General features: G+C 35.3%; 1 protein-coding gene across 10 annotated transcripts in view; it reads left to right on the top strand.

Moving 5' to 3' along the window:
- Window positions 1-14,755, top strand: part of DAAM2 (dishevelled associated activator of morphogenesis 2) — a 242,941-nt gene that overhangs the window by 164,086 nt on the left and 64,100 nt on the right. For all 10 annotated transcript variants that reach the window (XM_039337096.1, XM_039337092.1, XM_039337089.1 and 7 more), the window contains 4 exons: window positions 7,694-8,027; window positions 12,349-12,459; window positions 12,623-12,726; window positions 14,225-14,291. In XM_039337096.1, the coding sequence (XP_039193030.1) occupies window positions 7,694-8,027; window positions 12,349-12,459; window positions 12,623-12,726; window positions 14,225-14,291 (616 nt within the window). The remainder of the gene's footprint in view (window positions 1-7,693; window positions 8,028-12,348; window positions 12,460-12,622; window positions 12,727-14,224; window positions 14,292-14,755) is intronic.

Genomic DNA, 14,755 nt, shown 5'->3' with positions numbered 1-14,755 from the left:
CAGAAGACATAACCAAACATGCTTTCTTCTGTTGCTAATGTAAGGTTTTTAAAAATATTGTACAGTACTTATTAATCAGTCTCATCAACCTCTTTTGTCCCAATTTCATAATATGCAGTGGATAGTGTGGACAATTTTTCTACTTGCCATGCTAAAATGTAAGTGTATACTATATATAGTTTCCTATCATCCTTTTCCATCATGCCAGAAAAGACATTACTAACAGGACAGGCTTTTTTTCTGAAACCTTTCGGAGTTCATTTGGAATTTTTTCCAGATAAGTCCAGCATTACTTTGGCTAAAGACTTCTGACAGCAGGCATTTATTTCCTTTGTTTATAACAGCTGTAATGAGTGTCAGCAGCAGCAGCCACAAAGTATCACATAAAGTCTTTGCTTCTAAATTGCTGGCTGCGGCCCTGAGGGCTTATCCTTTTTTTTTTCCTTTCTTTCTTTTTTAGCAATCGCCAAGCCAAATTTCAAGTTAAGTCTCATAGCTCAACTGATTCCAGAGACTCAGTTTGCTTATTGCAGGATTGACTACATGCCAACAGTCATTACCTAAGCCAGTTCAGTCTTTAATGGAAAATAGAGGTCCTTGTGGCTCTATCCAGTCCTCTTTGATAAAAAGTCCCTCAGGATACTGGTCTTGGAACCAAAAAAGTATGGTTGTTGTTTTGTAATGCCAGTTCAAAAGCCTTATAATCACATCTCTGGCTGAACCTGGAGCAGTAAACTTGCTTTAGTGTTCATATTTGAATATCTTACAAAATATAATATGTTTATGGCATAAACTCACCCATAAAGTTAATTTTATGATGTGTTTATGTAGCTTTCTAGCTGATTCCATTGTAATTAGGTTTGTATCATTCTTTGCCAAAGAGAAGTTAAACTTTGCACTTTGGACACCTCATTTGTAGCTCAGAAATAATCACAACATATTAAACATCTGCAGAACCTCTCCTATTTACAACATCAGCCTTGGACATCAGTGGTAGAAAACTTAATATAAAGGGAGGAGGTAAACTTCCTGTATATCTCATACAAGCCTTTCAAGTGACTTAGCTGCTGAATTTTGAATTTACACCAAATATTTCCAAGGCTTTTCTACATTTGGTCCAGAGATGTTCTTGACATTATGGCTGTGTAGATCTTCACCTTGCTTTATCCAAAATCCAATGCAAATTAGCTAAATAAACAGTGCCATACACAGAGAGAAAAGGTTACACCATACCTACTTAATCTAGTAAGAATTATGATCCAAATTATCTCTGCCTTAGTGCCTTGTTGTGCCTTGAGGTAGAAAGTCACAGTTTTTCAAGGGACTTTGCTACTCGTCAAGACAAATCACTTATAACTGTTGATTGTACTTGTTCATTTTTATTTGATTCAGTGACGTCTCTAAAGTAAGAAGAACTTGGGCATGCAAGTAACTGGCCATATTCTAGAAATAATATGAGGGATTCTCCTGTGTATTTAGTGAAATTCCACTGTTCTTTCAGATGGTGGTTACATGGTGGTTACAAGAGGCACCATATTAATAGAACAGTCTTTTTCCTTTGTAAGAAAAGTCCAACTTGAACTCAGATGTGTTTCTGTAAAGTGATTGGATCCTTTGCTTTAAAAGGTAGATTTTTTTTACAATAAAGTTGATTTGTAATAGTAGCCATTGTACATATCTCCAAGTCTAAACCACTGAACTATAGAAATGGTTTAGCAATTAGAGCCAATTCAGCAGTTACAAAGCATTCAGTCACACTGCTTAGGGAAGACCTGACAATAACATGTAAGAAACAATTGGAAGAAAGTGAAGATTTCCTTGTGAGTCAGTTTTAACCATCAGCAACTATGATTGTAAAAATATCAGTTTTGAAACACAACAGAAAATTTGTACTACAGTTTCTGTTAACCATCAGTTACCTTGGCAAGTCAGGATGTTGTTGAAAAGAAAAAGTTCTAAACAGAATAGGGAGAACGTAGCTGTATCTTTGTTAAAGAGTGAGCAAAATGGCAAAGTATCAAGAAAACTTGTTTTCTTTTAGCCAAGAAATGTTTCCATCAACTAGCTGATTAAAAAAAGTCATTGGAAAATGTGTGTTTTATTTTTAGCATGCCTTTGTATTCTTATTCTTCTGATGACCTCTGGTAGATGGAGCCTATTTCAATCCATATTTTAGGTGGGATATAAGACCAGGATTTTTCAATGGTGAACATGTTCCTTGATCATAATATTGGAAGTAAAAATGGAATGGAATAGCAGCTGCCAGTTAGGTTTAAGGTGTGCAGGGCAATTATGACATTCCTTTTCCACAGAAAGTGATAGGAATGAAACTCAGAAAAATGATTCTGTAGTCAATGCTGCTAACATCGGATGTTCTTGCTTTGACAACAGATGGAAATGTAGCCATCTTTTCTCTATCACTTTTAGAGTTCGTTGATGATGGAAGGGGAAATGTGGATGAGAGTCCAGCTAGTCATAACAATAATAACTCAGTCATGGGAACCCAAGGTTATTAGATCCAGAGTTGATAGAAATTTGGCGGGCAGGAGAGATGTGGAGAAAGCCCATGCTTCAAGTTAATTGGGGAATGTGATTTATGACTGTTAATTGGAGGAGGGAATTGCACTTTGCTACTTCATGCCAGGGGAGGGGAATTCAATTTTTGGCTTCAACTATGCAGTGCCGATACTTTGTTTCTTGAATAAAAGATTCTTTAAGGAAAACAATGCCTCGAAGTTCTTTTGAAGAGATTCATCTGTCAGAACTATGACATCTGTAGGACATTTTTAAATCCTGTGTCCATAAAAAGCAGGTGTTTTTCCAAATAAGGCCTGCTTCTGGATTAAATAACTTCAGTCTACGGATTGGGGTGTCTCAAAATTGGACAACAAGGTTTTTTTTCCCTTGCCCATAGAAAATCAAGATGTCATAGAAAATGCTATATTAGAATCTTTTTCTTGACATGTTTGTTTTTCATGTATCCATTGTATGAAGGTACATTCAACTGCCCCACCCATATATTGAAAATTCTATTGTTTGGGGAAAATCCTCACATTTTTTTGATTTATAGAATTTCTTCTCCGTGTTCTCATCTTTAAAACATATATCAAAATTAACGCAGTGGATTTGTCTTATTCTATAGCAGAAAGTGCACAAACTTTGTTAGACTAGGGTTTCATTGTGAGTGTATGCTGGTGGCTGTATTCCAAGAAGTGGATAGGAGTAAGCAAAAACTAAATATGTTTTTATCTAAGCTAAACATAAATTTAATTTCAAGACTCATGCTTGACTATAATTGTTGAATCAACTATAGGTGTCATTTGTTGGACTAGGAGCAGCATTGTTCAAATTGCAATGGTTGGGTTCACAAAACAGAGCAAAAGTTAAAAAAAAAACTGACCCAGATTGGATCCTAAAAAAAATCTGTATGATGACTTGCCAAAATATGCAAATGCAGCTAGTTTTTAGAGCATGTAGAATAATTGTAATGTATAGAAATATCCAAGCTAAGTGCTTCAATCAAAGTCTTACAGTTTTCTAGAAGAAAAATAAGAACAAAACACAGAGGGAGAATCAGTGGTTTTCCAAGAATTGCAGAAATAATAACTCCCAAGTGGGCACGTTGCCTATTGGGTTTTCAAGGACTGAAGATTTTCTGGATGAGACCCCAGAAGGTAACACCAAATGCCACTGTTGTGTGCCCTCTCCTTTGAAGCAGGGGGAATGTTGTCGTGCAAAGTAGTTTTGAAAGAATGCTTTGTTTAGGGCACTGAAGCCAGGTCCCCTTTGAAAGGTTTACTAGATGGGAAAGAAAACCATTCTATCATAACTTTTTCTTGGCTGTGTTAAGTTTTCCTCAAATAGATTTTTCTCCTCTCTGAAAAGCACTGAATAATGTTTTTCCTCATCTAAAAACCCATCCATAGGTGAAAAACAGCAAAGAAATGTTAAGATGAAAATGTTACTTAAGTGCCAAGACTATAAGTCACACAAAGCAACAGTTACCTTTTTGGGAAATGAGAAATGCAATCCTGGAACATGAAAGCCAAAACAAAGAATAGAGAAGCAAATCATTGCCATCTTCACGCTCTTTCATTGCTTATGCCAATGAAGGTTGGAAAGAATGCTATCCCAAAGTGAATTTCATATCCTGGCCATTAAATGCATTTTCTAACCATTTGTGGTATGTGTTTGCTCTTAAATTGTGTTTGTTCGCAAAGACTAATTTTAAAATTTAGGCTTGAACAGGTATCAAACCTCAAACTGAATCTCTTGATATTTTCTGTAAGGTTTTGATTTTCTCCAGACCTTCAACTAGTGAGATAAAGTTACTAAAGATATAAGCTACATGAGAAATCTGCCCCAAATATTACATAGTTTCTCTGATTCCCCTTTACAAATGAAATATAGTTATTCCAGATTTCTATTGTTGGATATATTTTATGCGTATGCATTGGAAGCTCAAGTAAAATTTATAAACAATATTGTTTTATGGTCTTCTCTTAAATAAATACTGCAAAGTGATGTGATATTGGGAGCCACACGATTTGTGCCAAATTTTAAAACTCCAAATATATGAAGCAGACCTGCATATTTCCACAGTTATGGTTGTTTCATGGAAATTGTATTGGTTCCATCTTAGATTTGATTTTTTTTGTTCTGCTGCAGGCCATTTAAAATGTACCTCTCGGTACCATTTTTTTTTTTTTTTGCAATTCATTTATGTTTTATTTATTCCAAGGCTAAGGATTTATAGACTACTTTAGACTATAAGAGATATATTGTCAGTTGCACAAATTTGAATTTGACAAGGCATATTTGTGGAGTTTTTGTGCTGGTACAATGGACATTGCTTCTCAACTTGCCAACAAGTTGGGAGGGGGGAGAAGTTTGGAATGCAGACTTCAAAGATTTAAAAAGCACACTGTGGGAACTAAGGACAATTGCAAGGTTTCTGGCTGAGCCTAGACGTGCTTCTCACAACAATATTTTTCAACTTGATTGGGCAATATGATTTGACCCAGAGGAAGGAGGAAGAAATCAATGCTTTTACTATAGTGATTTGGGTGGGGTCTTGCCAGAGCTGGTTTTACTTTTATATGTGCCGATATGGTGTATTCAATAAAGTTTTGCATTAAGAGTCCAAAAAGTCTCGAAGATGTTTGTCTGATTGGGTTTGCTTGACATTTTGATTTTTATCATCTTAAACTGGATGGTCCATTGTTGGAAGTTTCAAGAAAAGATTGGACAACTGTTTGTCTGGGATGGTATAAGGACTGCTGCCTTGGGCAGGGGCTTGGACTAGAAGACCTCCAAGGTCCCTTCCAGCCCTGTGAGTCTATGATTTTAAAGTCTTCCATTTTTGCATCCCGTACCACAAATTTAATTGTACACTATACCAACAAAAAAAATTATTGCTCAAACTGTTTTTTGATTGTGTGTTGCAGAAACTTTCAGCAGGGATTCCTTTCCCAGATTATTAACTCCTTTCTCGTAGGTCTGTATAAAGTGGCCATGCCTTATCTCGTCTTGTTTAAGTACACTGAAGCAGCTCCTTCAAGTAGCAGTGGCAAATGAAAGCTCAGCCATTCAGTTCTACGAGTGGTATAGCCATCTCTGCATCAGTAGCAAGTATCATGAGGTTGGGTTTGATGGCTATCCATGTTCTTAAATCTATATAGTATTACTGTATAATGATGCAGGAAAATATTACAGATTGCAAACAGTGAAACAGAAACAATGAAATCTTGAAAGATCAGGATTAGTAAAGTTTCCATTTGTTGTAGCGTATGGAACAAATTTAAATACTACTTGGGTTTTTAAAAGTATTTATAAGAGAGAGGGAGACAGAGAGAGGGAGAGAGATTTTTTTTGTGTGTGTGTGTTTGTGTATTCCGCAGAGTTCTAGGGGGCTTACAACAAATCAAAGTAAAACATACATCATTTTAAATTATAGAAACAGAAAACAGATGATAGCAGGAGGGAAAACAGAGTAGCAAACAAATATTTTTCAATAGCATATAATAAAAATAGCATGTGATAAAAACAGTAAAGAGGATTACAACTAAAAGCCTTCTTAAAAATAGGCCATCAGCAGTTTCTAGAAGATTGTTGGTGAACAAATGTGTCTCCCAAGTAGAATTCTAAATTGTTTATATAACTATTAAAAAATCTCTCTCATGCAAAGTAGGAATTCATAGGAGACTTAGAATTTGCAAGGGAAATCTTGATATGCAGGGCAGATTTATTTTGGAGAAACTGGTCCTTCACACATCATGATGCTACCTTTTCAGATTCTGTGCATAACTGCCTATGGAGCTTGAGGCTTTCCTCTCCCTCCCAAATTGTCAAATATACCTGAAATTTCAGCATTCCTGTATGGTATATTTAAGATGCAAGAATGAATTGGGGAACTTTTGGGATGTAGCCATCTTGCAGGGTTTGAACCATTTTAAAAAGATACTATTTTAATATAATGTTGAAGTGTTAAGAAGGCTGTTTGGGGGATCAGTGGACTCTATGACTCTCATGATATCATTTAACCCCAAGAAGTGCACCATCAGCACCTGTCATCTTGAATGTTTTGAGTTGTACCTGGAAACAAATTAGAAGCCAGTACACTTGAATTAAAACAAGGTGCCTTGTTTCCAGACAGATATTTTAAGTGTCAATAAGTAATTTTCTCTTATTTTCTCTTGTTTGTATATCCTAGGAGTAGTATGATTTTTTTTTCACTTTTCCACTTTATTAGGTACATAGTATGGTTGGAGAAATGCCTATTTTAAATTCTTGAGCTACATTCATAGGTAACTGTTTGTATAATTTCACGATTGCAATAGCCATATTTCTAACTGAGATCTCAGGGAATACTGGCTAGTTTAAATAAAGATCCAAATATAGACTTTTCCCTTGGGTTTGGCTATTGAGGACATAATCATTTTTTTATTTGTAAAGAAGCATATTCTAAAGAGAATTTTCAGCCAGTGGCAACTTTATAGATTTAATATCCTCATAAATAAGTAAAATATAACAATATGTAAATAGTGGGCAATGGTATTTTATCTATTTTAGTAGATGACATGCAATTTAAAATCAATTTAGTACGTTTTTAATTTTCATTTTTTGTTGACAGAAAACTGAACTTTAGGTAATATATAAAATATACTGGATATTCTTTGATTTTCATGCCTCAGCAAAGAAAAACAAAATCAAATAGTTTGTCGGGCTTAAGTCCATCAGTATTTCAGCCAAACAACCGACTAACATGTTAGTTATTTTCTGGTATAGAAAGAGGATGCTTGTATAGGAGAAAAGGCGCATGCTCTTAATAAGGTGAAATGGCTTTGGGAAGAGGATAGCAAGTATCGCTCAAACATTTATCCTTGTGGAAATTGTTTTGTTTAGGTCAAATGAATCATTGCTTTTTCAAATTATGTTATTTCAAGTCCTTTAAATGTGTGGTGTTGGGTCCATAATGCAATGTCTCTTTGTAGAAGAAAGCAGAAAGTGCTGAACAAATTTTATTCCACATACACATCTGCCTTTAAAAGGGCAAATGTAAAAAAAAATTATCCAGATCCTCAACTATGTACACTTTAGAGTTTTCCAAATTAAGAGAAAAGACAATTTTATTATTCTGACACCATTTATGCAAAGTGCCTTAATTGTCTTTTTCTTTCCTATCTCTGGACAGATTTGTAGTAAGATTTATTGAGCTGGATGGCCTGAGCTGCTTGCTGAACTTTTTGAAGTCTATGGACTATGAAACCTCTGAAAGTCGTATACACACATCCGTTATAGGATGCATCAAGGCTCTGATGAACAACTCCCAAGGACGAGCCCATGTTCTAGCCCACCCGGAAAGCATCAATATAATTTCGCAAAGCTTACGGACTGAGAACATCAAAACCAAGATTGCTGTGCTGGAGATCCTTGGGGCTGTTTGCTTAGTGCCAGGAGGCCACAAAAAAGTTCTGCAGGCCATGCTCCATTACCAAGTCTACGCAGCGGAGAGAACAAGATTCCAGGTAAAAATGATGAATTGAGCAAAATGACCTGTAGAGCTGGTTCTCTGCATAAAACAGGATGAGCATTACTCTTTTCCCAATCAACTAAAATGGGGCATTGCCTACTTGGAATGCGTTTCAGTAATTGATACTGAGCAAGTCTAGGGTCTTCTCTGCATTATTTTGTTTAATAGCTTAATAACTTTAATAATATTTGTTCCATATCTTTACTATTCAAGAGAATTATTTCACCTAGTTTATGAAATCAATAATACATGAATTCCTCACTGTGAGAATTTTGATACAGCGCGCTGAGCTAGAGGCAGAAGAGCGGCTGGCATAAAATGATCAATCATGTACCAATTGTTTTTCAGGAAAAAGGAAAGGAAGTAAAACTACTGAAGCTTCTCTTCCACCCTCCTTTCTAGGCTTTTTACACCAATTCAACTTTTATCTTTTCTGAATAGATAGACAGCTATCCACCTTTTCTATCTTTTCCTAGAATAAAAATGGGGCCAAGAGGTGTTTTTGTAAATCAAAGTGATGCCACAAGTTTTGTGACTTAGTAGCTTCCCAAGTATTTATTGACTGGCTGAAATAACCTCAAAATATATAATCGGGCAGGGCTGTGAGCCCATGGTACCCTGCTGACTGCATTTGTCCTAACACTTCTTTTAGCAGTAATATTACTAATATTACAAAATTATGAAGTCAGGTTTTCCCTGATATAAGTTTGTGTACTTCAAATTGCTTAGGAAGACTATGTGGACTGAAATAAGTACCTGAATATGTGAACCAAATGTGGAGAAGTAGTAACAGAGCAATTCATAGGATGCCTCATAGCCTGAATGTTGAATGCTGAGTATATTTACTTAATTTGCTTTGTTTTTGGAAACACTGTCATGATACTCAGAAAACTGAGTCTAGATGTTGTGGTTAGAATTCTGCAATTACGGGTATGCAATACTTGGACTGAAAGCAGGAAGAGGATTTTGGATCCGGTGTGGAAGAACTCAGTGTAGTGGCCAGGAGCTCCTGAAAGAAACTTTTTCTTTTCCTACAGTTCATTATGATAATATACTTTTCAGTTAAGGAGGCCTTAAGGAATTACATAGACTATGCATCATTTCTCTGTCACTTCCTTAATTCAGGCATCTATTTTCCTAGAGTTGTTTAAAGAACCAGTGACAGGTACAGGAAATATGCTCATGCCAGATCCAAAGCATATTTCCTCCTACAGATCCAAATATTGAATATCTCTGTTTGTGATATAGCAGAGTACATGTATGTCAAAGTAGCCTTGGAGCCAGGTACTTTGTTTTATGTTGATATAGGAATTTGCTCTTAGAACATTGTATATGTATGTATATATAGGAGCATTTCACAATTTCATGAAACAGTGAAATGAAAAACTAGAACTAGAAATTCATTGTCTTAATCTCTCTCTCTCTCTCTCTCTCTCTCTCTCTCTCTCAAACAATCTAAAAGTAAATAAAAATAACTTGGGGAAAAACTAATTTCTTAATTAGTATGTGCTGACATTAGCATAACAGATTCAAAGTTAAATCTACTTTGGCTGCTTCTATCACTATGAATATTCATGTAATAATGCTTATCAGATTTCTGTGATTAAAATCCAGCAGTTATTGGAGAAAACAAAACACTTAGTCACCCCCAAAAGGTTGATATGATAGTGCTCTAAATCAATTATCTAAAAATGTTTTGAGATTTGGATTAACTTCTTACCCAAAGTATGGACAGAGAATTGTGAGGAATGATGACACTCACATAGTTTTCTGGATAAGGGGCTAGTTAAAAAACATACAGAAATTTTATCAGAAACATATAGAAATTTTATCAGAAAAGTATCTTCACAATATTCAGCTGTAGCAATTATACCTTATGTATATTATAGAGAGAGCATCATTGCTAAAGAATGTATAATTGATACCTCTCATTTTTAATGTTATATTTATAACCAAAGCTTTGCAAATCCTTTAACTCCCTATTGACATTTTAGGAGGAAATGCCTCCTGTCATCTAGGCAATAGCATTTAGATTTTCCCAGAGAATGGAATATTCCACAGGGTTTGAAACTTGCTGAGTTAAGTTAATTCCGGTCAGTCATCATAGGTCTCCCCGCCTCTTCCCTTAGATATTACCATTCAGCTTCAAACATCAGCCCTGATGTTTTACAAGTGGCTATTTGGTACTGACAGCAAAAGTGTTATTAACATTCTTTCTAAATAGTAAAAAATAATGATGAAAAATCCTCTCAGCCAAAATAACAAAGCAGTGAAGACACTGAATAGAAGGAATTTCTTTTGGCTTTCTTGGTCTCAGATTGAAGAGGAAATTGTGGGTTAATATTTTTAAGGGGAAAATATTTGAAACTCTTTCCTTTCCTAGATGAATAAAGTGAATATGGCCATATAACATCTTCTTCCACTCTAGTGATTCTCTTATTAAGCAGTTAGCATAATTCTCTTCAGCTCTAGTCAGCATGGCCAACCATCCCCCTTTTTACATATGTATATAAATACATGTATGTGAACATGTATTACAGATGCCTGTATGAAGAGTTATTCATTGATATATAGTTTATACATACACAACAGATGTTTACAATAGTGCTTTCATCAGTGTATTATTCTTTAAACTTGAAGAATGATTAGCACAAATCATCCCTCAAAGACTTAATAATGTAGATTTTAATGTCTATTGTAGGTCCTTAATATAGGTTGGCTACCTCAAACATACACAAATAAGTGGGAACAAAGAACTCAGCTAATGCTTTCAATTTCAAAAAGCATGCGTGATTATATGTCTAAAGAGAAAGAGAAGAAGAATTTATTTCTATTACAAGGGAGAAAATAATATAGTGTGAACACTCCCTAACATATGGGCTGTTATGCTGAAAATAAGACCTACTCTGGGGAAAAAGCCAACAGTTACATTGTAAGCCCCAAGATCCTCTGGATAGTAAGCCATCATTTTTTTTAAACAAACAGGAAATATCTCACTTCAAGGTTGATTGCTGAGCATTAAAAGGATAACAGTACATAGGCTACCCTCCAGAGTTGGGATAGATAATCTCCAGATGTTTTTGAATACAACTCCCACATTGGCTTGAGGTGGAGGGTACCATTTTACCTATCCTTGCACTGAAGTCTCATTCTAAATTTAAATGGAATGAAATACATCATGTTGTTTAGGCACAATCCAAGAATGCTATACAGAAACAGCAAAGAAAAAAAGATAAAGCAGACAACTAGCAATACTGATTTGCTTAATTACTGTTATTGAAGAGAATAAACTGAGATATATAATACATTGTTGTAGTCATATTTACAAACCATAGTAGCTTGGTTCTCACAAAACAGGTACAGCCAAACCCAACCCAATCCATAGTGACCTAATGCAGGAAGAAATGATTGGAGATTAAATGGAATAAAAGAATAAATAAATAGCAATAGCTCCTAGACTTATATCCTGCTTCATAGTGCTTTACAAGACTCTTTAAGCAGTTTTCAGAATCAGCATATTGTTCGCAATATGGGTCCTTATGTTACCAACTTTGAAAGGATGGATGGTAGGGATTGAACTTCTGGCAGTGGATAGAATCACGTGCAATACTGCATTCTAACCACTGTGCCACCACAGTTGTTTAAAGCTATCCAGTTGATTACATCTGGCTTAAAAATCATACACAGTATTGTGTGAACCCTAGTTTCAACTTATTACGCAAACCCACTGGGCATCTGAACATCTTATGATTTTGGTTATTTTCAAATTTAAAACAGCAGGTGCCATTTGGGAAGGCTCAAAGGTGCTCTGTTTCCAAAGGTGCTCTGTTTATAGGGTAATCTATAAAAGCTTTTGATAACATAGGGCTCTGTATAAAAGAAAAGTTTGGGAAACATTGCTTTTATTAAAAAGAGGCAGCAAAATATATTAAGGAAGGAAGGATGATGGCTTGAGATCCAGGTGAAATGCCATAATATCAAATGAGATAATGAGAAATAACCTTCCAGAGAGAATTTATTCTACACTGCCCAAAGCTTCTCTCCAAGAGAAATTGGCAGTTAAGAAATATGAAATATAGTAGAATAGATCCCTCTGAAAAAATTATCCTATAATGTAGTTTTGTCCAGTCCACCTGAATAACAGAAAAACAGAGTTGGAAGGGACCTTGGAGATCTTCTAGTCCAACCTCCTCTTAAATGGTTGTCCAATCTCTTCTTAAAAATCTCCAGTGTTGGAGCACCCACAACTTCTGGAGCTTTATTTATTTAATTATAAATAAATAAATTACTACCTTGTCACTCCTCTTGCTTTACAGACTCTACTCAATGAGCTAGACCGAAGCATGGGGAGATATCGTGATGAAGTGAACCTCAAAACAGCCATCATGTCCTTTATTAATGCTGTATTGAATGCAGGTAGTGGGGAGGTGAGTGTATGTACTGAATTTCCTTTGCTCTCTGTTGTACTCAAAATAACTGGCAGATTTTTGTGGCATAATTAATTCTTCTCTAAGTTCTCTAAGCTATATTTTCCTCTCGTTGCAAAACTTGAATCTGAGGGCTTTTTTTTTCTTTTTCTCTTCTTTTTAGGACAACTTGGAATTCCGACTGCACCTACGATATGAGTTTCTAATGCTGGGTATTCAGCCTGTTATTGACAAGCTCAGAGGACATGAAAATGCAACATTGGACAGGTGAAACAAAATGTGGGGAGCAAGGCTATGTTGTAATGACAAATACAGCTTAGTCTTCTAACTCAGTTTAATATAGTGTATCATGGCCATTTAAAGAAAAATATATTCCAGATCAGATAATGTACAGTATATATTCTGGCACCTCATAATTGACACCAAAAGTTTCAATGTACAGCTATAGCACAACATAACTGATGTTTTATGAATATATTGTACTGCTTCCTGAGGAATCGGTATGGTTTGGATACCAACAGACTCTGTCCTACTAAATATGGAGGGTTATTAAATGCATGGGAACTTAATGAATATGTACACTGTGTACATGGACACATGGACATTAAACTATCGGAATTTCCCTCCTTAGAACTAACTATTGCAACATGCTTTGAGCAGGTTTGCCTTTCAACTGGTCTGGAAACTACACTTGGTACAGGATAGTACAGTTAGACTGTTGAAGGGAGCAACCTACTGTAAACATATTTTAGTGATTCCAAAGTTTGCTACTTAGCGGAATTTAAAATTATTGCATAAAGATTGCACTGAGTCTGAGCAAAGACCTGCAGAGCTTTTGGAGGTTATTACTTGCAGGCCAGCCTATTCCTTAGTCTAGTAGGGAAGGATGCTATTTTGACAGTGTGTTTGCTAGAATGTATAAAGGTGTTCTTAATGCAGATGCTTTGACTATGGAATTACCATTTCATTTGTTGTTGGTATCAAGTCTTCTAAACTTTTGGTCATCAGCTGAAATCTTATTTGTTCAGCCAGGCTTTTAATTGAATCAATGTTGTGATATTTCTCATTGTCCTGGTAATATTTTATGTTTGAGTCATATGTTACATTCCTACTTGATGTTTATGGCAGTTATCATGCAAGTTGGAAACGGATGTAAATAAAATGAACTCAATCATAAAATGAACTGCACGATTTAAATATACAGGGACAATTGCCCCCTTTCCACTTGAAGTCTGAAAATGTGCAGCAGCTTGAGTGAGATAATGTAGATTGGAAAACAGTTCTTCTTCCAACCAGGGTTTTTTAAAAAATAAATAAATCCAGAGATGTTAAAAAATAGGGCTGGGGGACAATTTTGCAAATATTAAGACAGGAAGAATTGAGACTTGCCAACTAACATGTAGTGGTTGTCATTATAGTTCTCTCTAAGGATAAATAAATCTGCATGCTACATATTTAATGTTAATCCTTAGTCGATTATCTCAGTTGATGCCAACTGTTATAACTTTTACTTATCTCTCGGTCCTGTTCTGTGGTTCAAACAGCAGTTTCAGATTTTCAAGATATCATCTGCCTTATGCTTAAATTTAAATAAGCACATTGATCTGGTTTTGTTTTTTATTATATCATGAAAGTCATATCCGAATATAGGCCCCCTCAATCCACATTGATTTAAGGGCAGCATATCAAATTTCGAAACTAATTCCAACTGAGTTCATATCATTATGAATAACATATAGGATGAAAATGTTTATTTTTCCTCTAGGCATTTAGATTTCTTTGAGATGGTTCGAAATGAAGATGACTTGGAACTTGCAAAGAGGTTTGAAATGGTGAGTGTTCTCCTAGAAAGCTTTTGCTGCTAAAAAATGTTAGTTTGCCTTAGCTACTACTATAAATATACTAGATTTTTCTGTGGGACAAAGACATGGTTTTTATATAACTAAAGAAAAATGAGAAGTTTTCTTTCTTATATACAGAATAAAAAGTATAACAAGTATTATTTTAAAAAGTTATCTGGTGATAAGTTAATTCAGACCTTGTCAAGAGCCTATCATTTAACTGGAATATTATGGCCAGTGATGGCTTAAATGCCTCAATTTGATTTTTGATCTTCCATGCATTTATAGTTTGGATTTTAGGAATATTTGGTTATCAATAGATTGCTGGTCCATATTGCTTAATATGCTTTGCTCACTTAGGGAATAAAAGACACTGAATGTCTTGGAGTCCTTTTCTACTACATTTTTTTGCCTCTGTTTTAGATTTGCCCTCTTAACAGGTCCTCAACTTACAA

The sequence above is a fragment of the Crotalus tigris genome, unplaced genomic scaffold (genome assembly GCF_016545835.1).
Source record: "Crotalus tigris isolate CLP2741 ecotype Arizona unplaced genomic scaffold, ASM1654583v1 scf7180000017668.6805642782:7212621, whole genome shotgun sequence".
Lineage (NCBI taxonomy): Eukaryota > Metazoa > Chordata > Lepidosauria > Squamata > Viperidae > Crotalus > Crotalus tigris.
This window is presented reverse-complemented; position numbering and strand designations above follow the sequence as displayed.